This window comes from Glandiceps talaboti, chromosome 16, assembly GCF_964340395.1.
Source record: "Glandiceps talaboti chromosome 16, keGlaTala1.1, whole genome shotgun sequence".
NCBI lineage: Eukaryota > Metazoa > Hemichordata > Enteropneusta > Spengelidae > Glandiceps > Glandiceps talaboti.
In genome coordinates, this window is record NC_135564.1 from 23,007,869 (window position 1) to 23,035,105 (window position 27,237).

At 37.7% G+C, this 27,237-nt stretch overlaps 1 protein-coding gene across 1 annotated transcript in view; it reads right to left on the reverse strand.

Moving 5' to 3' along the window:
* The window catches only part of LOC144447225 (protogenin-like), a 122,809-nt gene extending 97,788 nt beyond the window's left edge, over positions 1 to 25,021 (reverse strand). Inside the window, exons 1-4 of the mRNA XM_078137127.1 lie at positions 24,972 to 25,021; positions 19,458 to 19,756; positions 5,240 to 5,386; positions 248 to 532 (exon numbers count right to left, since the gene is read on the reverse strand). Of these exons, the coding sequence (XP_077993253.1) occupies positions 248 to 532; positions 5,240 to 5,386; positions 19,458 to 19,756; positions 24,972 to 25,021 (781 nt within the window). The remainder of the gene's footprint in view (positions 1 to 247; positions 533 to 5,239; positions 5,387 to 19,457; positions 19,757 to 24,971) is intronic.
* Between the last annotated feature and the right edge of the window lie 2,216 nt (positions 25,022 to 27,237).

A 27,237-nucleotide genomic window follows, 5' to 3' on the forward strand; every position in this document is an offset into this window, starting at 1 on the left:
CATCCTCTCTATGACATCATAATCACCAAAAGGAAGAACAATAGGCGGTATAACAGTAAATTCATGGCTGCTCGAGTCACCACTGATTGCCAATTTTAACTTTTTTTATCACTTATCATGCAATTTTGAATAGTCAGCTTTGCATTCACTGGTTATGAGACATACATATATAAAGAACATTTTTCAAGGTTGTGGTATGGAGCATTTTGAATCACCTTTCAATCAAGTTACAAGATTTTCCACCTACCTTCATTGACTTTTAATCTTGCACTGGCTTGTACCCTCCCATGGAAGTTTTCAGCTATACACTCATATATACCACTGTCTTCTTTGCCATTTCGGACTGATGAGATAAGTAGTTCGCCATTGTCTTCAGTAATTGTCCTAATGCGTCCATTCAGATACACAGGTTCACCATTTTTTAGCCATGTGATAGTAGGTTTAGGTACACCTTTAGCTTCGCATCTAAATCTGGCAGTGGCTGCAGCTGGCCTTGCTACATATTCTGGAGGATTAACAATTGTTGGTGGTTCTGCAAAAAATCATACAAGATATGAGAAATAATACAAATAATAAAGTTACAAGCCTTCATACAATGTAGGTGCCCCCCCCCCCTTATGTTGTATCGCAGTTACTGTGCAAATTTGAATGGTGTCTCTACATACAAATTGCATAGTATACCAGTAGTACAGTATAGTATACTAGTTAATTACGACATGCCGATTTAAAAATACATTACAATAATATGCATAACAAGTCAATGAGAATGACATAGTCCCCGCTATGATTGGGTTTTAAGGAATTATCACTACTCTGATCACGCAACAACACTTGTGAACCTAAATCAAACAGACTTAGATATGTTGTGTCTGCTTGTTGGACATGGAACATGCCTACAACAATAAAGGATGCATCGGGTAGGGGGGATCATATCACGACGAAAATGGATATGCACATGTATGTCATAGAACACTGTCCTAATACCAACTTTGAATGAGATCTGTTCAAGCATGTCTAAGTTATGGCTTTGGACATAGAAAAATCATAAAACAAAATGGCTGCCAGGCGGCCATATTGGATCGTATCACAACAACAATGAATATACACATGTATGTCATAGAACACTGTCCTAACACCAACTTTGAATGAGATCTGTTCAAGCATGTCTGAGTTATGGCTTTGGACATGGAAAATTCGCAAACAAAATGGCTGCCAGGCAGCCATATTGGATCGTATCATGATGAAAATGGATATGCACATGTATGTCATAGAACACTGTCCTAATAGCAACTTTGAATGAGATCTGTTCAAGCATGTCTGAGTTATGGCTTTGGACATGGAAAATTTGCTGCTACAAAATGGCTGCTAGGCGGCCATATTGGATCGTATCATAAAACAAATTGACGTGCATATGTATGCCATTGTATGTTGCCCCTGTACAAAAATCGGTCCAGGCATCTCCAAGAAACAGCTGCGGACGGACGGACGGACGGACGGACGCACGGAAGCACGGACGCACAGACAGACGGAACCCAATCCATAAGTCCCCGTCCCGGACTTCGTCCGGCGGGGACTAACAATAAATGTTCAACTGTAGAGCACTATAGCAGTGTCTCTTTCTCTTTCTCATGGTATTAGTGTTATAGTTTCATATGTTGTCTGGATCTCGTGGTCCGTAAGGCTGTAAGTTAGGACGACGCAGCCACTGACCTCCATTATACCACAATTCAAGTGACAATTTGGTGGGCATTGCATCTGCAGCCAAATTATGTGGGGTATATTATTGTAGGACTCATGTTAAAGGTGATTCAAAATGCTCACATTCACTATCGCTAATTTGCTAGACGACATGTTTGTGAAATGCATTCTGGTTTTAAAACTTTTCAAAAGCGTCTGCAAACACCTTAAAATGACCCTTTTTCAGTCACTTCCCTTCGGATTTACTTCGAGAGTTTTCAGGTATTTCCGGTCCCACCTAGACCACGGGATTTTATGACGTCATAAAGAGACATAGATAGCACGTAGCCTATGGCGAGCGTAGTCACTAGGTGAACAAAACTCAACAGCATTGTGAAAAAATACATTGCTAGTGGTTGTAACAGACATCAGTAAACAAAAACTACACTCTACATGTCTTATTAACCAACATTTACTGATATTTACTCACACTTTCTGACTAATTGGCAGTGTCTGTGGGTATAAATGCTAAAATATGATCTCCCCATATTATGGCAAAATAAATCAAAACGGCTAGACTACAGTGTAGATATACATAAACACTTGTAATGTCGCTCGCGTGTTTCAATTTATTTATCTGATTTTTTTAATTATTTGCCGAGGAGAAGCATTACAATATCTTCGACAGGCATGGCGTCGACAGCATATTATAGCCCACTATACTCGACTATACTCACTGATGTCGCCTTTTGAACGGCGCATTTAGCAACAAAGTAAACATATTTATCTTGAATAAATATACTAGCTATTAGATTGCCATATCATCAGCAATAAAATTGTAAAGAATTGAGGAAATTTCGTGAGTTTGGTGTTGTCATTTACATGACTTTAGCAACTCGTCTGGAAGAAAACTTGTATGGTTTCCCTTGTTGCGATATCACTTAATTTAATGCAACAATGCAACATGCCTATTTAATATTCATTAGAAGAATTCTGTAACGAATCATGGTATTCGAAGTGTACAGTTTAGGAAACCAACAAATCAAATATCGCGATGTGTTCATGATATCAAATACGATTGGACAATATTGACGTCGGCAATCAAGGTCGTGACCCCAGCACATGGTTATGAAAGAAAGCCTGCAACTAGATACTTGGCTAGCCACGTCCGGTCCCGTTTCTCAGGGTTTGTTTTGAAGTTAGAGACGTTATTTCTGTACGACTTGAAGAATTTTACAATATATCTGATTGATAAATATGGATTACATCAACACGTGGATAAATTTAACCCGACACGAATGTGCGCTGTGCTCTCCCGATTCCATGTATACGTACATTGTACATACACTGCTTCAGCTTTGATCGGCGGCCTAGTATGAGCTTACTGCCGCGGCCGCGGTGACTGCACAAAACTTGACAACACTACCCCTCTACCGATATATAATAATCACCTGTATACCGTGATAAAAACAAGCAATAATTCGAGTCCCCAACAAGTCGATGAGACCTACTTCTGTTCTGTCCGATCCGAATGCGAGTTTCTTAGGTTTTATATGGGTTTCAGACTCGGACTAGAGTATTACGCCCTAGACAATAATATATGTAAACTCGTGTTCACAAGCCAAACATGTGACAATACAAGACCACAACGAAAACTGTGAAAAATTTGCAGGTCAGTCTCATTTTATATATGGACAACAAAATTAGGTCGGTCACAGTTCCATTTACATGTACATGATGCAATGACTCGGAGCGTACTTCCATATGCTCGGAGCAAATCGAATCAATTAGTGTATTATGGGACCAACAAATATATTGTGGCACATGTCCCGATACGCCTTCTTGAAGTTTCCCATTGGTATTCTAATAGCTAGTATATTTATTCGAGATGAAATATGTTTACTTTGTTGTTAAATGCACTGTTCAAAAGGGGACGCGAGTACGATTGGGCTAAAATATGCCGTCCTTGGCCCGGGGATGCCGTCAAACGTCACCACGGTATCGTAATGCTACTTGCCGGCAAATAATAAAAAATCAGATAAATAAAAGTCAATGAACGTGAAACACGCGACATTACAAGTGTTTATATATATCTAGTCTTGCCGTTTTTGATTTATTTTGCCATAATATGGGGAGATCATTTATACCCACAGACACTGCCAATTAGTCAGAAAGTGTGAGTAAATATCGGTAAATGTTGGTTAATAAGACATGTAGAGTGTAGTTTTTGTTTACTGATGTCTGTTACAACCACTAGCAATGTATTTTTTCACAATGCTGTTGAGTTTTGTTCACCTAGTGACTACGCTCGCCATAGGCTACGTGCTATCCATGTCTCTTTATGACGTCATAAAATCCTGTGGTCTAGATGGGACCGGAAATACCCGAAAACTCTCGAAGTAAATCCGAAGGGAAGTGACTGAAAAAGGGTCATTTTAAGGTGTTTGCAGACGCTTTTGAAAAGTTTTAAAACCAGAATGCATTTCACAAACATGTCGTCTAGCAAATTAGCGATAGTGAATGTGAGCATTTTGAATCACCTTTAACTAAAAAGTTTTCTGTCTCTGAATATCGCAGCGTAAGTTTTAGCAAGTTTTAGACTTGAAACAAAGCTCTAACCGACGAGCTGTACAATCAACATTTATCAGATGAGGTAAGTCTCTACGAATTTGTGTAATTACCCCTGAACGCTTTCCTACCATAACGCTTGCACCATCTGAAGCCATACCAACAAGTTTGTCTTTCCACTGATTTTCATTCATGCCAAGTTCATTCTGAAATCCTATGTCAATGGCATTTACTATGGCTTGTAAACTGAGAAATTTTGTCACCGGTCGATAGTCTTTCAGAATTCTAACATAAACTATCTCTTCCTCTACAACAGAGCGATCGGTAGAGGAGTCATTTAATACAGAATAGAAATTACTCTCCTCGATAGCACATGCCATTTTGAGCTGGATTGACTCACTGATGAAATTTGGCACCTGCTTGTCTTTTCTATATGTACTACCTACTGTCAATTTATTGGTTTCGTGCAGCCAGGCAAATCTGTGAAGGGCTTCTCATTTTTAGCAATATAGTAAGCAGTCCGAAATAAAATTTCGGGCTACTACCTACAGAAAGTGGTAGCCCCATGAAGACAATTGGTAGTCTATAGATGCAGGACTACCATTAATTTCAAGCCCTACTGCTACACCCACCTACAAAACACCAACAAACCACTGTTGCCTGAAGACTAAACTAGTACACAACAATATGAATCACCAAATAAGGTACAGTTACAAAGTGCATAACATGTGGTGAGCATAATTAGTAATTTATAAGTAAACATTACACAAAGGCGTAAAAGGTAGCACATGGGAACTCGACACCTTTTGTGAGCTGGCTGAGTTGCTGAAGTTAGTCGAAGCAAGGGGGCAAGTATTATTGCTACTTTTCTTGCCAATGAGTATAATGTTTAGAGGTATGAACACAATTTCCTTTATTTTTATGGCAAAATAAATATAAATTATCATCCTTTGCATGTAGTCTTTAAAAAGAGCATTACGGACACGTTACTTACCATGTACTTGTAAAATGCCTTTTGCCTTGACTTGTACACCAGTAGTTGGGTTCTCTGCTGTACATACATAAACACCACTATCTGATGTTTCTAATTCATTGATTTCAAGATTGTTTCCTTCCTGTGAGTTAATTACTTCTGTTCCATCTGAAATGGTACAAATTGTTTATTATTGAATACTATGTACTCGCTTAATTTAATTTTCTTTTGATTGGGTTCATTACCATCCATACAGTGAACCTGTGCAGTAATATTCCAGGTAGACACAACAGTGACAACGAAAATTGCAACATTAGTGTTGCTTCTTTTTTACGTTGATTGTGGCAGAATATGCTATTTTGTATCAAAATAAAAAACAATGGACTCTCAGTACTATGGCAGAAAGCAAAACATACAATCGGACTACAAGTACAACTGTATGCATTTTCCATTTTTTTAATCATCATACTGAAGATATTTTATGAAGCTAACTTTCATGGCCACCCCGCTGTTTGGGAGCTGTTGATCCCTGTTTGGATTGTAACACTTCTTGTCTGTGCTAGGTGCAATGACATGCATATATACCTAATAGTACATTGCCCTTATACCAAGATTGACTAAAATTGATCTAGACATGTCTTCCAAATGGCTCCAGACATGAAAATGTGTGTGTGACATTTGAATGTATATATTTGCAAGTATGATGTAGAAAATTTATTTTCCATTCAAATGATACATTATTTTTCAAAAATATGCAACTTTAAGTACCTTTATATCAATTTGATTATATACCACTCACTCTCACCTCAAAGTTATGTTAGTGAGGGGCCTGGTGGTGAACAAACAATCCCATGTGGCCAATGGTGGTGAACAAATAATCCCATGTGGCCAATGGTGGTGAACAAACAATCCCATGTGGCCAATGGTGGTGAACAAACAATCCCATGTGGCCAATGGTGGTGAAAGAGTTAAAGAGTTAACAAGCGACCTATCGGTCAGAATAGCTCCGCTGTTTTTTTTTAATTTTATTTTTAATTTTGGTGACATGTAGAAGTGGTTCAGTTCTTCAGCTCTTTACTATGCAGTTTTGTTTTAGCGATGCAATAAAGTGGTTAGTGGTTTCATATGATGTCTCACTATAAAACACATTTTACACAGAAGTTGGTAATGTATTGTACTTTTATACCATAGTCACCATTTTATAACAAAAATCTACTGTTATGAAAAATTGCACAAAAATCTCAGAAAAAAAAATGACTGGGAAATGCACACAAGAAAAAGAAAAAAAAAGAGGATTTTGAGGTTGGCTATAAATAATTCCAGTGTCTTACAGCTTTAACCCTGGAAAATTTAGGGATCTAAAATAATTTTGAGGCAATTTGAATTTCAATTTTCTAACAAATTTACCAAGTTAACAACATTCAACTTGTACTAGTTGTAGTAGATATATATATAGGGAAGAAATGTATTAATCGCCATCTTAGTTTCCGTACGGCGACAATCCCCAAGTACCCGAAAGAGAGTCATTCTCAGCCAACAGGGTTCGACACTGGAGTAAAAAAGTCACTATCCCACAGGACTAGTAAAATTGATAACGTAGTAGTCCTGCAAAAAATTTGGTGGTCCTATCTTTAAGTGCTTTCGCTTGTTCACTTAGGCTCTTCATCACTCTTAGTTTTTGCTCTACTTCTAATTCACTTTTCCAAACCGCATATTTATTTCAAACCGTGTGTTGTAATTGAACTGTCTATTTCTTTGTAGTTGTTTGTGCATCATCAACTCATTACTGTTATTTTATTCTCTTTTTTATGTTTTGGAGCTTCTTCTCTTTATTTGTTGCTTTCTGTGAGTAGTTTGTCTTAATTGGGGGGGGGGGGAAGTATAAGATGTTATGTGGTCTTATTTCTAGCTTAAATACTACAGAACATTTCTGGTACACATTGATCTAACTATTGCATTTTTAAAAGACAAAAAATTACCTTCCCATGGAGCAAGTCTTTATAGTGTTGTCCTTAGTGCATATTAGAATGTATTTACAACATAAAAATAAATAAATTTGAAGGTTACCAGCAGTTACAGCAAAATTTTGTTACTAATTACATGTACAAGTCACTTCGTCTATTTTCGTGTCTATGTACTTCCAGGTTGACATAAACATTAAACGTGATACAGTTACTAAGAAATGACAAAACCGTTCGCAAAATAAAGTTCAGGATTGTAATTTTTCAAACTGAATATCAATACCCACTACACATTCAATAACTGGTTTCGCGTATTTAGAAATGTGCCCCAAAACATGAACACGGAACACGGAATCGTGTCAGTGTTACTAACTAAGTTAGCAGTTTCATTGTAGGCTGTAAGTTGTACCGGTAAAAAAAACGATCATCACATCATGTAGGAAGTACAAAAACATAGAACACGTTGTTTTCTTGCTGAATCGGTGGCCGAGCGGTTAGCTCGTACGCCTCTTACCTCTGCAGTCTGGGTTCGAACCCGCCTGGTGTTAGCTGGGTTTGATTTAAAATTTAACTAGGTCTGCATGTAAGAAGGGTGATGCTCAGTTTGACCCTGCCGAACAACGCAGGTTTTCCCCGGGCACTCCGGTTTCCTCCTGCTTCTTCAACACTAGGGCACTAGGGCGCTGCTCTGCGGCGACCATTCAACAAATTTCCGAATTTATTTGGACAAATAAAGATTATTATTATATTATTAACTCACTGAAATAACAACACGGTCAAATTGCGTCTTCGATTTTGACAGCCACCATTGTTATGATTGAGCTTCACTTAGTTCCGTTGAACGTGGCCGGGGCGAACGCTGACATCCAATTTGTACAGCGTTTTTACAAAGGGAGCTCGTCAATAACCTACCGAATAATTAACTCAGAAACGTAGTTTAAATACTAACTGATCTAAAAATTGCTGTTCAGAAAGACTACGCATCCGTACATAAATACGAATTCATGCGACAAAGATTTCAACTTTACTATTTACTTGTTACAGTGTAGAGGCGCTAGGCCAGCCTTACCCTTATTATACACATATCATCGTACAACTAATTTTATTGGCTATAATATTAGCTACATTTAAAAGGTCTCACTTGATTGGCTCATCCTTCGCTATTCCCGTTTTCAAGAGACACCCCGCCAGAATAAAGTGCCACGTAGTACAGCAATGGCGCGAGATCGCCTGTTGGGCGACTTTCCCACCGGGTGTGCTTTTCGAAAACTACACAACACATGCTTTTATGACACGGAATCATAGAAAATCTAATCTTTTATCGCGAATAGACAACCGGAGTTGGTCAAAATAGCAAATTAAAAATCAAATGAATTTTACTATGACCATGAATTCATCATATAGCCGGTGGTTTGAATTCTGAGCTCCCTAATATACCTATCGAAAAGTCACTATCTCGTCGGACTACCTGCAATGGGCATTTTAGTAACCTTTACTGGTCCTTATAGAAAGTTACTAGACTCCGGGGATAGCGGACCAGCGTGTATGTCGAACCCTTGCCATACGTTACAGCATAGACCCTCCTGGTTACAGTGGTAACACTCGTTCATGTTCGATTACCTTTCATAAAGAAAACACAACGAAATGGTTGAAGTGATCTTTTTTTTAATTTCTTTTCATCACAACAACAAAATCTGCGCAATCAAAAGTGTTGTAAACTAAACCAGAAAGAATTATCGGGCTGGCTAAACTTCCCGATGAACTGGAGTAAGGTCCAAGTCCAAGTAAGCCCTGATAGTACGTGAGAAAATCGTCTCAAACTAGCGATACAACTTTCAAAATATAACTTGACATGTTAGAGTTATACAATTCAAGACGGCTTTTCACTCAAAAACAACAATTCTGTGAATAATGACACTGAACGCAGCGATTTCTCGGACGATGTTACCACTGCACTGTAACGTATGGCTGACAACGACTTGCTTCTGGGTTAGTCCCTCGTGCATCCGGGTACTTGTCGTGCATTACCACATCGGCAATTTTGACGCTGTAATTTTGCCACCAATATTGATCGTACAAAAACAAAACTCCATAAATGAACCACAAAGCACTTTCCCTTTCAAAATGTGGTAATTTTTAGAAAGAGTATTATCGTTTTTATTGACGACTGACTCTGTCAAAAATCGTTCGATACACTTCAGTTCAGGCGCTAGGCATGGAAGACTTCTCACAATGATAATGAGGTGCATATACTGGAATGAACCATTCTGTAGGAGGGGTAGAGATTGGATTTGAAGTTTACAACCCTTTTTCAAACAAATATTTGTCATTTGGGCGCACAATGCGTAGAATTAAGACTATATAGCACATATTACATTGCTTGTTTGACGTCAATAGTGTCTTTTGAAAAGTTGCACTTTACCTAAAGTCTCGCGGACTGATTTCCAATATGGCGTCGGTCATTATGCTCATTAACATATTCATTTTTTTTTTCAAATTTCAAAAAAAAAATCATAAAAATCTAATCTTTAAGTGCTAAATCTAAGTAAGCTACCCCCTGTGCATCAACACACCAGATATCAAAGCAATCTGACTTGAAGTTTATGAGGAGTTGATGAAAATGTCATTTTTGGAAAAAAAATCATAAAAAATTGAAAATGGCACAGATCAATTTGGCATGAACAAATCTGAATAGCCTCCCCCCAGGGAACATGCACACCAAATATCGAAGAATTTCGACTGTCACTTTCGGAGTAGATAGTGAAAATATAAAAGTTTGACGGACACCTATGATTCACTCTACTCTCTATACTCTATACCCACCTATACCTAAAGCTACGCTTTCAGCTTTCGCTGACAGCAGAGCTAACAAAAAGTTCAAAGCTGACAGGCCTGAACAGATCTCAATCAAAGTTGGTATGAGGACAATGTCAAATGTTTGCCCAAAGACCTTATTGGATCATATCGTGACACAATTGGATCATATCGTGACACAAATTGATATGCATGTGAAGATTATGGTACAATACATTACATATCAAGCAAAATGGAACATTGTACATGAACTATGATTGCATCTTTAAGCACCATGCAAGCAAAGTTCATGAACAATGCTTTTGGGGATTAGTGTGTGTAAACAGCATTCAATTTGCACCTTTGAGGTGTCCACAGACCATCTCATTAATGGTGCATCAAGTTAACAATGCATCAGCATCTCATTATAAACATTGCATCTATTGGCATCTAGATAGCAGAGTACACGATTATTACTAAGTCACAAAGCATGTATACATAAAGTGCTGTTTATTTTGTGTCAGAGAGCTCAGACGCAGGCATTGTTCAATGCAGATGCTTTGATGATGCAACAACAACAGTGCATCAAGGTTTATGCATATACTGGGCCATGCTAACAATAGGTGTTCATTTGCTGAATGACTATCCAGTTGCCAATCCAACCATGATGCTATCTTTGCGATATTCATGCTCATTTGGTTGTTGCCATGGGCATGGTCATGTTGCTACATTGTAGATATATTTCCATACATTTTTGAATGTTTTTGTTCACTTGTGTATGAATTCCTGATATTTTAGCAAGATACATGATCATTTACCTGTTGCTATGGGTGTGGTCTTGTTGCTAGGCACATTTACATACATTTTTTGAATGTTTATTCAATTGTCTATTAATCCCTGTTGTTACCTTCACAATATATGTGATCATTTGGCTGTTACTATGGGCATGGTCTTGTTACTAGGCAAATTTACATACATTTTTTGAATGTTTATTCAATTGTCTATTAATCCCTGTTGTTACCTTTGTGAAATACACCACCGTTTGGCTGTTGCTATGGGTGTGGTCTTGGTTGCTAGGGATATATGCATACATTTTTTGAATGTTTACTCACTTGCCTACCAGATAATGTTGTCATTTGACCAAAATATGTTGCCATTTGGTTGTTGCTAAGAGCGTGATCATGGTTGCTAGGGCCAATTGTGTCAAAATATTTTGAAGAAAATCTGCAGAATAACACTTCACCAATTTCGTCTCATTGACCAAGCAAGTACACTCTTTGAGAGAAATTTGTGACCAAAATTCACATTTTTACACCTAATTTGCATATTACTGATGAGATCATTAATATTTCTTCATCTATACACCCACAGATGCATCCCTGCTAAATTTCAGCCCAATCTGCTGTAGTTTGGGAATTATAGGTTGTTGACCAAAAAGACACATTTTAGCCCTAATTTGCATATTACTAAGGGAATCATCATGTCATGAACAAATCTTACTTTAATCACATCATGCCAATCTATATCTGCCCAATAGTTTTGGAGTTTAAGTTTTTGACCAAAAATACCGTCAATGGCATTGTAGCACAACTGTACAGTTTTTAAAAATAGTGCAAATATTGCGTTGTTGCACAACTTCATGTTCAGGACAATGATAGATATATAATTTTTTGAAGATTTAAAGTTGTAACCAAAACAAAATTTTCATACCTAATTTCCATCACCATAATGCAGCCATCCTATGTTGGAAGTGTACAAGACAAGTATAGCAACATCCTAAACAAACTTTAAAGTGGTGTGTCTACAAGGTTTTGTACTTCTTTATTTTTTTAAATCAATTTGGAATCAAGTCATACCAATATGTAACATGTTTAACTTTCTTGGTTGTCTTATTGTAATATTTTAAACACCAGCTACATTCAATTTATATGGGTAGGTGATGAAACAGCTGTCTTACAACATATTACATAATCCAGTCATAAACCAAACTGGCCATGCTACACACTTTAGTAAAGTAAACATTATAGTTAATTAACAATGTACTGTTCTCACTGTGTCAGCTATTAATGAGGACAAATTCTGAACAAAGTTAAGCTCAATCTATGGGGTAATTTCAAAGTTGAAAAAGTTTGAGGAAAAGCAATGATATAGAATAACACTTCTAGAAACATCTCACCAAGTTTCAGACTCACTGACCAAGTACTTTTTGAGATATAAGTTTTTGACCAAAAATTAACATTTTTACACCTAATTTGCATATCACTCATGGAATCATTGTATGTTTAATATTTCTTCGTCCATACATCCCTAAATGTATTCCCATTAAATTTCAGCCCAATCTGCTCAGTGGTTTTTGGAATTATAGATTTTTGACCAAAAAGACACATTTTTAGCCCTAATTTGCATATCACTGATGGGACCATCATATATCATGAACAATTTTTAGTAAAAACACCCTGAAGAATGTTTCACCCAAATTTCAGCCCAATCTGCCCAGTAGTTTTTGAGTTTAAGTTTTTTGACCCAAAATGACATTTTTTGACCCAAATCACAAACCGGTGGTAGGATCATTTTGATTTGAACAATTTCCCAACTAGACATCCAAGGCAATGGACCCACCAAATATCATGGCAATCAGTTCAGCGGTTTTTGACTTTACGTTGTTTACACACACACACACACACACACACACACACACACACACACACACACACACACACACACACACACACACACACAGACAGACAGACAGACAGACAGACAGACAGACAGACAGACAGATGCCGGGCAATCCCTATAGCACTACTTAACCTCAGTTCAGTTTTTTTATCCAAATCACAAACCGGTGATATGATCATTTTGATTTGAACAATTTCCCAACTAGACATCCAAGGCAATGGACCCACCAAATATCATGGCAATTGGTCCAGTGGTTTCTGACTTTAACTGAGTTGTTTACACACACACACACACACACACACACACACACACACACACACACACACACACACACACACACACACACACACACACACACACAAACAAAACAGACAGACAGACAGACAGACAGACACTTCCCCATGCCTGTAGTACTACTGAACCTCATCAGTTCAGTTGTGCTAAAAAGGAAAATGGCACAAACAGTAATTATGTGTAGTTATAGAACAATGCAATAGTCATTCATTTGTTAGCTGCTTTTCTAACTTTAAACTGAATCAAAGTCTAGTCTACATGTACTTGTCATTCTTTAGCCAACCATTATTTCACATATACAATTTCGTTTTGTCATGATATCCCCATTTTTCAGGACAACAAATGTCATTTCTAGGCTAAGGGTTACAATACGTATAGAGAGAAATTAATGTTCTTTTGACATATTAGGGTGCTCTTATAGGGATCAACATAAGTGAATACATGACAATGTCATTGGATGACTTCAGTTTAAGTGTAGACTTAAGATACATCATGTCAATCTGCCCTCAGCGGCCACCTGGATTGACTGTGAGGGCACCCCATCTTGTCAATCTGCCCTCAGCAGGCCACCTGGATTGACTGTGAGGGCACCCCATCATTACATACCAACTAGTCTAAGTGCTGTCACCAAGGAGTTACCATCACTTTGTGTGTTGATATGTTGTGGTTGTTATATTTAGGAAAGTTGAAAGGGGCACAGTGCTACGGATTTTAGCGAAGTTTATTTTCCTTCTAATACTAGTTTATTTCACAAGCAAGGTTGCAAGTGTAGAGAACCAGATAATTCAATCACATACTGTGAAAAGCCATATGCAATGCAGTTATAGGTGCCTACGCTTTTCCAGAGCTTTATCTTTCCACAAAGAGAAGGGTTTTTTAATATCTAGTTTTCAGTGTGAGGTAAAGTGAAGGCTGGCATTCATTGTCTTCCAGATGCAACAACAAATGATGTCTAACTACTTTTGTCTTTTATTTTGTCATGCATGTTTTTTTAGCACTAACCTGATATGATTCAGTAGTGTGCTATAGGCATGGCGAAGTGTCTGTGTGTGTGTGTGTGTGTGTGTGTGTGTGTGTGTGTGTGTGTGTGTGTGTGTGTGTGTGTGTGTGTGTGTGTGTGTGTAAATAACTTAAAGCCAAAATCTGCTACACTGATTGCCATGATATTTGGTGGGTATATTACCTTGGGCGTCTAGTTGGGAAATTCTTCAAATCAAAATGATCTTAACACAGATGTGTGATTTGGGTAAGAAAGTGTGGGTTTTGGTCAAAAACTCCAAAACTACTGGGCAGATCGGTTTGAAACTTGGTGGGAATCTTTGTAGAGGTGTTTAGATTAAGAATTATTCATGACATGATGCTCCCAAAAGTGATATGAAAACAAGTCATTGAGAATGACATAGTCCCCGCTATGATTGGGTTTTAACCCTTTCACCTCCAATTCCCGCTATTGCGGGAATGCGCTAGGGCGCCCACCAATTTCCGCTATTGCAGGAACGCCAAAGTTCATTCACCTACCTCACCGTTAAGCCGTTTAACGGCAGCTATTGCTGCAAAATTTGCTGCCATAACTAGTTCCACACATGCGTATTAGCCTTGTTTATCTACACAGCCATTTTGAAAGCATGACAGTGAACGGTATCTGGAGTACGATCCAAATGACGAGCGATCGTAATTTTGTGTGCGTTTTTCGCTCACGAAATCGAATTTCAACATGGCGGAAGTAATTAACGGCTCTCATAACATGGCCTACGATATAAATTATGTCACTATCTTTGGATATTTCGACAGAATTTGACTTGAAATACATCGTTGAATACAAGTATTTAGCTATGGGAACACATTGTACTTGTGTGTAAGCATCAAATTCCCGCTAAGGCCGTGTGAGCTGCCGACGGCAGTTTACGGTTGAATTTTTGAATGTCGTTCAAATTTACGCAATCTTGTGACCGTGCCAACGCCCATGCTAACGTTCTGGGGGTAATTTTGGGCTATATCGTGGATTATTTTGGTTTTATTTCTTTTGGTTATGGCTCAATAATGACTTGTATTTGTATTAGCTTAGTGTGTAGAGGTCAGTGGAGGGAAACTTACTTGTGATATGGGCGATTTTCCGATCGGATTTTTTACGCGAGTTTTTCAATGTAAAATTCAAATTCCAACAACGCCGAAGCAAAATCTGTCTCCCCTAACATCGTTTGCAATGTAAATAAAGGTGCTGTTCGTAGAAATTTCCACTAAATTTTGACTATGAATACGATGTACAAGGAGATGGCTGAGTGAACTCGATACAGTATATGGAAGGATCAGATTATCGCAACATAACTTCAAAGTCCTGACTGCATATTTGCTTTCGTGGGTAAGCATGTCGGCGAAAAGCGTCACTTTGGCGTCCCGATTTGGACTCGTAAACTACCAACTTGGGGGCATTTTTTACTGATTTTGAGGATAAATTTGGTGATAATTTTTTGTTGTTCTGTCAAATAATGATATATAATTACACAAACTGATTTTTCAGAAGGTATTGGGGCGACGACTTCAGATATTTTTGTCCCTTTGATTGCCGGTGCGGGGCTGACTATTGCGTTGTAATTGGATTAATGAACCGTTAATTATTTTTGTTCAAATTTATTACGACTAAAAATAACATTTTCTGACAAATTTTCGCCGATTTTGACCATTTAACCAGTATACAGAAGTTTTATAGGAACATAAATGTTGGTATTTTGAATTTTTTTTGTAATATAAATATTTTGTTTATTTGTGATATGCCAATAAATAAACAACCTATGTTTGTTTTATTAATATTTTATTACATTAATCCATATTTCGGTTAAGTGTGTGATATTTGAATGTATGTACATTTGTATTTGCTACTATGATGTAGAAAATTTATTTTCAATTCAAATGATACCTTATTTTTTAAAAATAAGCAACTCTAAGTATTTTTTATATCAGTTTGATTACACCACACTCTCTCTCACATTATGTTAGTGAGGGGGCTGGTGGAAAACAGTACACACAATCCCATGAGGCCATTGGTGGTGAAAGGGTTAAGGAATTATCACTACTCTGACCATGCAACAACACTTGTGAACCTAAATCAAACAGACTTAGATATGTTGTGTCTGCTTGTTGGACATGGAACATGCCTACAACAATAAAGGATGGGTCGGGTATGGGGGATCGTATCAAGAAGAAAATGGATATGCACATGTATGTCATAGAACGCTGTCCTAATACCAACTTTGAATGAGATCTGTTCAAGCATGTCTGAGTTATGGCTTTGGACATGGAAAATTCGCAAACAAAATGGCTGCCAGGCAGGCATATTTGATCGTATCACGATGAAAATGGATATTATGTCATAGAACACTGTCCTAATACCAACTTTGAATGAGATCTGTTCAAGCATGTCTGAGTTATGGATTTGGACATGGAAAATTCACATACAAAATGGCTGCTAGGCGGCCATATTGGATCGTATCATGACAACAAATGGATATGCACATGTATGTCATAGAACACTGTCCTAATACCAACTTTGAATGAGATCTGTTCAAGCATGTCTGAGTTATGGCTTTGGACATGGAAAATTCGCAAACAAAATGGCTGCTAGGCGGCCATATTGGATCGTATCACGACAACAATGAATATGCACATGTATGTCATAGAACACTGTCCTAATACCAACTTTGAATGAGATCTGTTCAAGCATGTCTGAGTTATGGCTTTGGACATGGAAAATTCGCAAACAAAATGGCTGCTAGGCGGCCATATTGGATCGTATCATGACAACAATGAATATACACATTTATGTCATAGAACACTGTCTTAATACCAACTTTGAATGAGATCTGTTCAAGCATGTCTGAGTTATGGCTTTTGACAGGGAAAATTTGCAAACAAAATGGCTGCCAGGCGGCCATATTGGATCGTATCATGAAACAAATTGACGTGCATATGTATGCCATTGTATGTTGCCCCTGTACCAAGTTTGAAAAAAATCGGTCCAGGCATCTCCAAGAAACGGCTGCGGACGGACGGACGGACGGACGGACGGACGGAACCCAATCCATAAGTCCCCGTCCCGGACTTTGTCCGGCGGGGACTAATTAGGTATAACAATGTGTCTTTTTTGTCAAAAATTTATAATTCCAAAAAAAGCAGTAATCGTAGATGTCGTAGATGTCAGAGATGACTACCAGTCATGGTAATCTGATGTATTGGATGGTATGAAATATAGTGCCAATGACGTTTTAATACATGTTTATTTATTTGTCTATTAATCCCTGTTGTTATCATTGCAATATAAGTGATCATTTGGTTGTTGCTATGGGTGTGGTCTTGTTGTTAGGCACATTTACATACATTTTTTGAATGTTTATTCAATTGTCTATTAATCACTGTTATCTGAGATATGCGTGATCATTTGGCTGTTGCTATGGGCATGGTCTTGCTGCTAGGTACATTTGCATACACTTTTTGAATGTTTGTTCACTTGTCTAAAAATCTCTGCTGTTTTGTGAAATACACCACCATTTGGCTGTAGCTATGAGCATGGTCATGGTTGCTAAGGATATTTGCATTTGTGTTCTCCCGAGAGGGTTTTCACATATCGGACCCGATATCCTTCAATTTTACTCTGAAAACACTTTTAGTTTGTAGTTTGACATTGTAGACTGGTAAATCGTACAACTACGATGAAAGCATGGATTTTCCAACATGGTGGCCATGACATCACAAACTATCACAAGATTTTGAAGTCCTCAATAAGGATGTATAGTAAGTCTCGTGTATCACGAAATTTCGGACTAACACGATGTCTGCCGGTAGCTGTACACAAACTTTTCATGTTTTGAAAGTCTAATTTATCTGTGGACATTTAGATTGAAATAATTTCAGCTTTCTTAAGAATAATAATCAACAAGTCATTGAGAATGACATAGCCCCCGCTATAATTGGGTTTTAAGGAATTATGACTACTCTGATCACGCAACAACATTTGTGAACCTAAAACAAACAGACTTAGATATGTTGTGTCTGCTTGTTGGACATGGAATATGCCTCCAACAATAAAGGATTGGTTGGGTATGGGGGATCATATCACGATGAAAATGGAGTCTGAGTTATGGCTTTGGACATGGAAAATTCACAAACAAAATGGCTGCCACGCAGCCATATTGGATCGTATCACGACGAAAATGGATATGCACATGTATGTCATAGAACACTGTCCTAATACCAACTTTGAATGAGATCTGTTCAAGCATGTCTGAGTTATGGCTTTGGACATGAAAATTCACAAACAAAATGGCTACCAGGCAGCCATATTGGATTGTATCACAATGAAAATGGATATGCACATGTATGTCATAGAACACTGTCCTAATACCAACTTTGAATGAGATCTGTTCAAGCATGTCTGAGTTATGGCTTTGGACATGAAAATTCACAAACAAAATGGCTGCTAGGCGGCCATATTGGATCGTATCATGACAACAATGAATATGCACATGTATGTCATAGAACACCGTCCTAATACCAACTTTGAATGAGATCTGTTAAAGCATGCCTGAGTTATGGCTTTAGACAGGGAAAATTCGCAAACAAAATGGTTGCTAGGTGGCCATATTGGATCGTATCATAAAACAAATTGACGTGCATATGTATGCCATAGCATGTTGCCCCTGTACCAAGTTTGAAAAAAATCGGTCCAGGCATCTCCAAGAAACGGCTGCGGACGGATGGACGGACGGACGGACGGACGGACGGACAGACGGAACCCAATCCATAAGTCCCCGTTCCGGACTTCGTCCGCGGGGACTAAAAATGCACATATCTGATATGATCAATTCATTTGAACAATTTTCCATCTACACACCCTACGTAATGTCCCCACCAAATACCAAGCCAATTAGTCTGGTGGTTTTTTGACTTTAAGTTTACATACACACATGCATCCGCACGCACACACATGCACACACGCAGACATTTCACCATGCCAATAGCACTACTGAACCTCAGTTCAGATTGATGTGCATATGTCCCACATGATAAGTTAGCTTTGAGTGAGAAATCTGATATTGTATGTCTGAGAAATTATGTATTATGGATAGACGGACAGACAGACACATGGGGGGGGGGGGGGCTAAATATGATCATTTGAAATGTTTTGATTCAAATCTCTATGAAGATAACCCAAACTTGGCTATTTGTCATTGAAGAAGCCATCACAGGTCAAAGGTCAAGGTCTTAAAAGAAAGCTCATATTTGAGAATATGGATGTAGACACTTGAATGATGCATATAGTTACATTTTACAAGAAATATCGCTGTCATTCGGCCATATGATTTGGTCACAAAACAAAGGGAAGTGCTTTACAGAAATGTATGTCTCACATAGTATGTTACCTTTATGCCAGGTTTGATTGAAATTACATTTCACCATACCTATATTACTAATGAATCTCACTTCAGTTTTGCTAAAAACAGAAACCCAGATGTTCTCACCTTCCAGGCTCCAAGTGACAACGGGTTGTAGGTCACTATGGTATCTTTTGTTGACAAGGCACTCCATGACTACAGTGCTGCCAACCATCATTGTAACATTTTGTGGTCCAGCCACAATCCTTGGCTTTCTCTCAAGGTCCTCATTTCCCTCTGTTGTTGCATCTACTTGTTGTACAGTTAACCTTCCTTCATCAGATCTCCTTCTACTGACAATATTTTCAGCTACACATCTATAGTCTCCTTCATCATTTATTTGAATATTATGAATGTGGAGAACTCCTGAGGATAAAATGGTATACCTAAAAGATAAACATAGACAATAGTGTAAATGTTAATGACGTGTACTCTATAATAGGCACTATCTTTCAAAAACATTTCATGAATTATTAACACAAGCCTTCATGGAAGACAGCCCCCCCCCCCCCCCCCCCCCCCACAAAAAAAAAGTATTTCTTGTAGTGACTACGGCAAGTTCTTTAGTTTGTACATTATGTTACAGGCTGTCAGTTCAAAAAGGACAACAACTATGGCATGGCCTTTAAGGCAATCAAAAAGATACACTGACAACACCTGAAAGTGTTGTGCATTTCTTATCTATTATGTGTAGATCCTTGACAATTTCAAGCACCTTTGCATTAATATTTATTATATTTATTATCTTAATGATTTCAAAATATGAAGACATAGCTATTTGACCCTGAAGATAAAGGTCAAGGTCAAAAGTCAGTGTGTCATAAGAAAGCTCATCATTTATAACCACAATGAATACACTTGAATAGGGTTTCTATCTGTTAAACTTCAAGAGTTATCAGCAAAAATGTGAATATTTATGACAAATATAGCCGCCACTTTGCCGTCATCATGGTGGTTGTGAAAAGAAATGATGTGTATATGCAGACTATAGCAACTGACATTTGTACAACGGTTGGTTGAAATCAGTCCTTGCATATCAGAGATATATATACACACTTTGACAATAATATGGCTATTTGACCTTGAAGAAGCATGACCTTACAGAAGCATGCAAACAGTGCCTGTTTCTTATCAACAGGACGGTAACTAAATTTGCTAAGAAAAAAATCAAAAGGAGCACAATTTTGGAGGCGATGTAGAAATACCGACGTCAATGTTGATGCATAGAAATGAGTAGCATGATTTTTTATAGGATTACGCCAAAAGATAAAAGGAGTAGTCGAGCACAAAACTACCGACCACATACAATGTTTTGATACCAATGTACACAAGCTGAGTGATACCAGTATATCTGTCCCTTAATTTAACAAAATCACATCCAATGATGCACAAATTCGATCAAAACAGGTTCACACATCGTAAACTCAACTTTACTGTACTGTGATCGCTAATCACGCTTCCAGAACGTTCTATGTGCTTTGTAATGAGTCAGCATTTAAACATGACCCCTCAACTCCACAACTTTTAGTACAGTACCACCACCAACAACACGATATTGTCAACTATCACAAGTTTTTAGCTTACGCAAATAGCGACAAGATAGGGGGTCCCCAACTGGTAGCGTTTGCTGCAATGCATGCTGGGAAACCCGGAAGAAAACTGCGTGGAAACCCCACAGAGTTGTAAACCGAAAGTGGATAGAAAGTAAGAACCCATAGAGATTCAATAGTTCCAGGGCCCCTAGAGGGCGCCCTGGAACTAATAATGCTTTAAAGATGCAAGCATAGGTCATGCACAATATCCCATTATGCTTGATCTGTACTGTATTTTCATGCCATTTTAAAAGCTCTACATAACACATTGGCACATGTACTAAGCTCAAGAACATAAAAGATTTGTACTTTTCAACTCAAAGAAGACAAAAATGGGTTACAATTCATTCAAATATTAAAATTGAGCATAACCTAATCTGCGTAAGTACAATCTCACAAGTCAAAGTTGGAGTACTTCTCATTTTCTCAGTTAGTTCAGTCATGGTTTGGCTGAGAACGATGTAAAGTTTCAAATTCCGCAAAGACAATAGACTAGCAACAAGAAATTTGAAGTCTAGTACTTTAGAAATCATTTTGAAGGCGTGTTTTTGACGAAATACATCGTTTTCTGTGAATATATCAACCGAAATGGCAACCATGCATTGAATGTTTACGTTTATTTTCAAAGTAGTTACGATAACATGCCTCATCCTGATCAATGAAAACAGCCTACAATATTAAAACGTGATAAAAAGCATCAATAAATGGACTCAAAATTTCAAGAATCATTTCTGACAGAGAAATTGGGTAACAACTGTACTCAAAGCATACTGCAACAATCGCAAACAATGGACAGCTTACGCAATCAATTCTTCTTTTCATGCCAAAGAACAACAACATACACGAAAAGACAATGTATGCATTTACCTAAAATACTATATATCTTGTTGGGGTCTTCAACCAGTTGAAAACATTGAAATGGTCACAAAATTTAGTCAAAAACATGTCGGATAGCTGGCAATATCACTGAGTCATAGTGAGGGTAAACAACTCGGAAACGGACAGGAAATGCTTATGTAGCTTAAAACCCTTTCACCATCAGTACCCGGTATACCGGGACGTGCTAGTGCGTCCACCAGAACCGGGACGCCAAAGTTCATTCACCTATCTTGTCGTAAAACCGTTCAACAGCAGCTATTGCTGCCATAACTAGTTCCACACATGCGTATTAGCCTTGTTTATCTTGCCTGCCATTTTGATTGGATGATAGTGAACGTATCTAGAACTACGATCCAAATGACGAGCGATCATAATTTTTCGTGTGTTTTTTGCCCACAAGATTGAAATTAAACATGGCGAATGTAAATAACGGCTCTCATAACATGGTCTACGATATAAATTATGTCACTGTCTTTGGATACTTTGACTGAATTTGACTTGAAATACATCGTTGAATACAAGTATTTAGCTGTGGGAATACATTGCACTCAGGTGTAACCATCAAATTCCCACTAAGTCCATATGAGCTGTCAGTGGTAGTTTAGACTTGAATTTTTGAATGTCAGCAAATTTACACAATCTTGTGACAGGTACCGATGCCCATACTAACGTCTTGGGGGTAATTTTTGGCTATAAAATGGATTATTGTGGTTTTATTTCTTTTGTTACGTCTCAGTAATGACTTTTATTTGTACTAGCTCAGTGTGTGAAGCTCAGGTATTGGTGCAACGACTTCAGGTATAATAGTCCCTTCATTGCCGGTGCGGGACTGACTATTGCGTCGTAACCAGATTAGTGAGCCATTAAATTTTTCCCGATTTTGACCATTTGACCTGTATGTAGAAACATAAATGTTGGTATTTTGAATTTTGTTTTATCTGTGATATGTCAATAATTAACAACATATATTTTTTTTTACCAATATTTTATCATTTTAACCCAAATTTCAGTTGTGAATGTGATATTTGAATGTGTGTATTTGTAAGTATAATATAGACAATTTATTTTCCAGTAAAATGATACCTAATTTTCGAAGATTGGGCATTTCTAAGTATTTTTATATCAATTTGATTGCATACCACTCACTCTCACCTTATGTTAGTGAGGTGGCTGGTGGAGAACAAACAATCCCATGAGGCCAATGGTGGTGAAAGAGTTAATATATGCAAACAAACATTGTACAATAAACATTTAGAGAACCTTTGATGTTTACCATAGTTGCATATCCTGTTGGTGGTGGGTCTATGATTAAGTTTACCATTAGTGTTAAATGTTACATTGAGGTAGGTGAAGAGCTAATTAACCTTTTACAAAAACTTTTTATCATACGTGCACCTGTTGTCTGATTTTTGTGTGACTTTGTAAAAATTCTCTCAGTATTCACTTCTAGTCCCCATTTACTGGTGTTGCTGTAGAATTGGTTTTTAAACAGTATTTGTAAACCTTTAGAGTTGGATAGAAGGATGATGTCATCAGCAAATACATGTAACTGTCAAGTGATATACATTGGTTGGTTATTTAAACGTGTAGTCTTCTGGATCTCTCACAAGTTCTGTGACTAGATCACTGATGTAGAGTGGGAGTCATCAGACATCCTTGCTTAACACCATCATCTAAAGTAAACATCAGTGTTAGTTTAATTTCCTCCTAGTTCAACCATTCTTGCAAACCAGAGCTATTATTTCTTCGAAATAAAACTCTGGCTTCTTACGGCTGTCAAAGCCGTACCTCATGTATACGTAATACATATTCATAAGCAATGACATCATGATAATTTGACCAATCAAAGTCCGTCTATCAAAGAATGTGTTTCAGATAACAATGGCCTCATGTTATGATGAATTATTGCATGTTTGTGGCAACGCAGAAAAACTACACACATACAACTTTCCCAAAAGAAGTCCTAACAAGTCACTGAGAATGACATAGTCCCCGCTATGATTGCGTTTTAAGGAATTATCACTACTCTGATCACGCAACAACACTTGTGAACCTAAATCAAACAGACTTAGATATGTTGTGTCTGCTTGTTGGACATGGAACATGCCTACAACAATAAATGATTGGTCGGGTATGGGGGATCATATCACGATGAAAATAGATATGCACATGTATGTCATAGAACACTGTCCTAATACCAACTTTGAATGAGATCTGTTCAAGCATGTCTGAGTTATGGCTTTGGACATGAAAATTCACAAACAAAATGGCTGCCAGGCGGCCATATTGGATCGTATCATGACAACAATGAATATGCACATATATGCCATAGAACACTGTCCTAATACCAACTTTGAATGAGATCTGTTCAAGCATGTCTGAGTTATGGCTTTAGACAGGGAAAATTTGCAAACAAAATGGCTGCTAGGCGGCCATATTGGATCATATCATGAAACAAATCGACGTGCATATGTATGCCATTGTATGTTCCCCCTGTACTAAGTTTGAAAAAAATCGGTCCAGGCATCTCCAAGAAATGGCTGCGGACGGACGGACGGACGGACGGACGGACGGACGCACAGACGGAACCCAATCCATAAGTCCCTGTCCCGGACTCCGTCCGGCGGGGACTAAAAACTATTATTGGGGAGTACAACAGAAATGATGGACTTTCACACTGCAAATTTTTGACACTGCAATAAAAGAGGCCGTGGTTAGTGACGATGATCAACTGAGTCCAACACAGCTAGCTAGCATGAACAGCAAACGTTGTACAGATACATGCACTGAGTTAATGTAAACGAGCAATTCAAAAGACCCGAGTAAATTTACTAGTCTCATTTAAATTTACTAGGATAACCAATATTCGATGGGGTGAAAGTAGGAGTGTCACGCACCACAACAAGATTGATGAAAATATGGATTATTTTAATTGTAAAAATAAAGCGTTAAAATCGTTCAATGTCATTTTTTTCGGCAGGGTCTGTAGAATAAATAAAATTCTTTTGAAAAATACATGGTCTTTGTCTCATTCTGTGTGTTAAATTTCAATAATGAGCCGTCAAAAGTTAGTGTTACGGCAGTTTCTGTTTCAACGGCTGTCCGCGGTCAACAGAATATTGACTCGTACCTCTCCTTAGACGGGGTTTCCAGATGTCCTGTGACCAATGATGTTATCATTTATGTATGAATTAAGAGACCCTGATTCAAACATGTAAAATCTGTTTTCCGCTTTTTAATCGGTTATTTTTTGCCAGAGATATGATCAGAAACAGTTTTAAAATCGAATTTACGCTAAAAAATCACATGAAAACCCATAAAACGGATTTCATAATGAAAAACTAGAAGATTTAAGCTTTCTAACGATGAATAATTTATGAGATCCGCCCCGGAATCAGGTTGACAGTTCACTGCATACGTTCTGTTGTCATCACAGGAAAATGGCTGCCTCCGAGTCAGTCTTACGCACCAGCGCTACAAGTTGTGACATCCCTTTGGGCTAAGAATAACCGAATACGTTCAGTGTAAATGTATGGTAACAAACATGGCTGCCACATCGGAGCTACCTCGTGGTACTACAATCAAGTTTCACAGCAAACGTGATCATTTAGGACATTAATTTCACCATGGAACTGTACCGTAGTAGTTAGGTTTTTTTTCGTATTCATCAATACAATGGGAAAATTGCCATGACATCGTACATCGTATGGATACTTGCGTACTGTATTACATTTACGGGAAGGCTTGGTAATTACCGGGTTGATATATGCAGCCATAGAAATTACCAACGTACTGTACCGTCTTCTACTTTATGACAGTACTACATTTGCTGTTTTTGTTTCGCCTACCATTGTTATAATCAAGGCAATAAATAAGTTCATAAATGATGATAGACACAGTGTTGCTGTTCACTTCTTTCATTGATGGCATTGAATAGAATCTTATGAAGACGTTCACGCCAAAACAAAGGGGTGATGAACGCAAACAAAGAGCGTTCCTTGAAAACAGAGCCCCCTCAAAAAACCCTCATGGAGAACACTGCATACATGTATATTTACATACACAGGGTTTGACACTGGAGTAAAAAACTCACTAACCCACAGGACTAGTAAAATTGATAATGTAGTAGTCCTGCAAAAAAAAATTGGTGGTCCTGTCTTTAAGTGCTTTCACTTGTTCACTTGGGCTCTTTATCTCTCTTAGTTTTTGCTCTGCTTCTAATTCACTTTTCCAAAAACCATATTTATTTCAAACCCTGTGTTCTAATCGAACTGTCTATTTCTTTGTAGTTGTTTGTGCATCATCAACTCATTACTGTAATTTTGTTCTCTTTTTTTATGTTTTGGAGCTGCTTCTTTTTTTTGTTGCTTTCTGTGAGTAGTTTGTCTTAATTTGGGGGGGAAGAGTAATAAGATATGATGTGGTCTTATTTCTAGCTTAAATACTACATAACATTTCTGGTACACATTGATCTAACTATTGCATATTTAAAAGACAAAAAATTACCTTCCCATAGAGCAAGTCTTTATAGTGTTGTCCTTTGTGCATATTAGAATGTATTTACAACATAAAAATAAATAAATTTGAAAGTTACCAGCAGTTAGAGTAAAATTTCGTTCTCTTATTACATTGTACATGTACAAGTCACTTCATCTATTTTCGTGTCTATGTACTTCCGGGTTGACATAAACGTTAAACGTGATACAGTCGGCCCTATAATTATTAAGAAATGACAAAACTGTTCGCAAAATAAAATTCAAACTGAATATCAAAATCCACTACACATTCAATAACTGGTTTCGTGTATTTTAGAAATGTCCCCTAAAACATGACCTCGCAACACGTAACACAGAATAGTGTCACTATTACTAAGGGACCGGTCAGTTTCTTCAGCCTGGGGGGGGGGGGGGGGTCCAGTGGATTGGTAGGGGGTCACCCTGTTTTTGAAATTGGCAGTAGGGGGGGGGGGGGGGGTCATGCTGTTTTCAAAATTGTGGATAGTGTTTTAAATTGTGATGGAAGAAAAAAATCCTTTCTACAATGGCATATAGCCTTGTCTGAAATGTGGTACATGTCAATATTTGTTCTTGTCCCTGTTTCTTACATGAATTCTTTAATATTACTCATTAGTTCAAACCTAACTATACATATACATATACATGTATTATCTAGCTACCACACTAGTTACAGAACATGTCATGTAAATGATTGGATGTTTCACAATCAATGCTTCACTTATATTGCAGTTTGGGGCAAAAGTGAACTTGAAGGTTTCGTAATGGCAATTTTCATAGATAGTTTATAAATGAAGTTAATCTAAATTGTTCTACTCGTCATGTTATTGACACTACAAATCACCACATCTCATCAGATTCCAGTTTCTATTATACACTAGG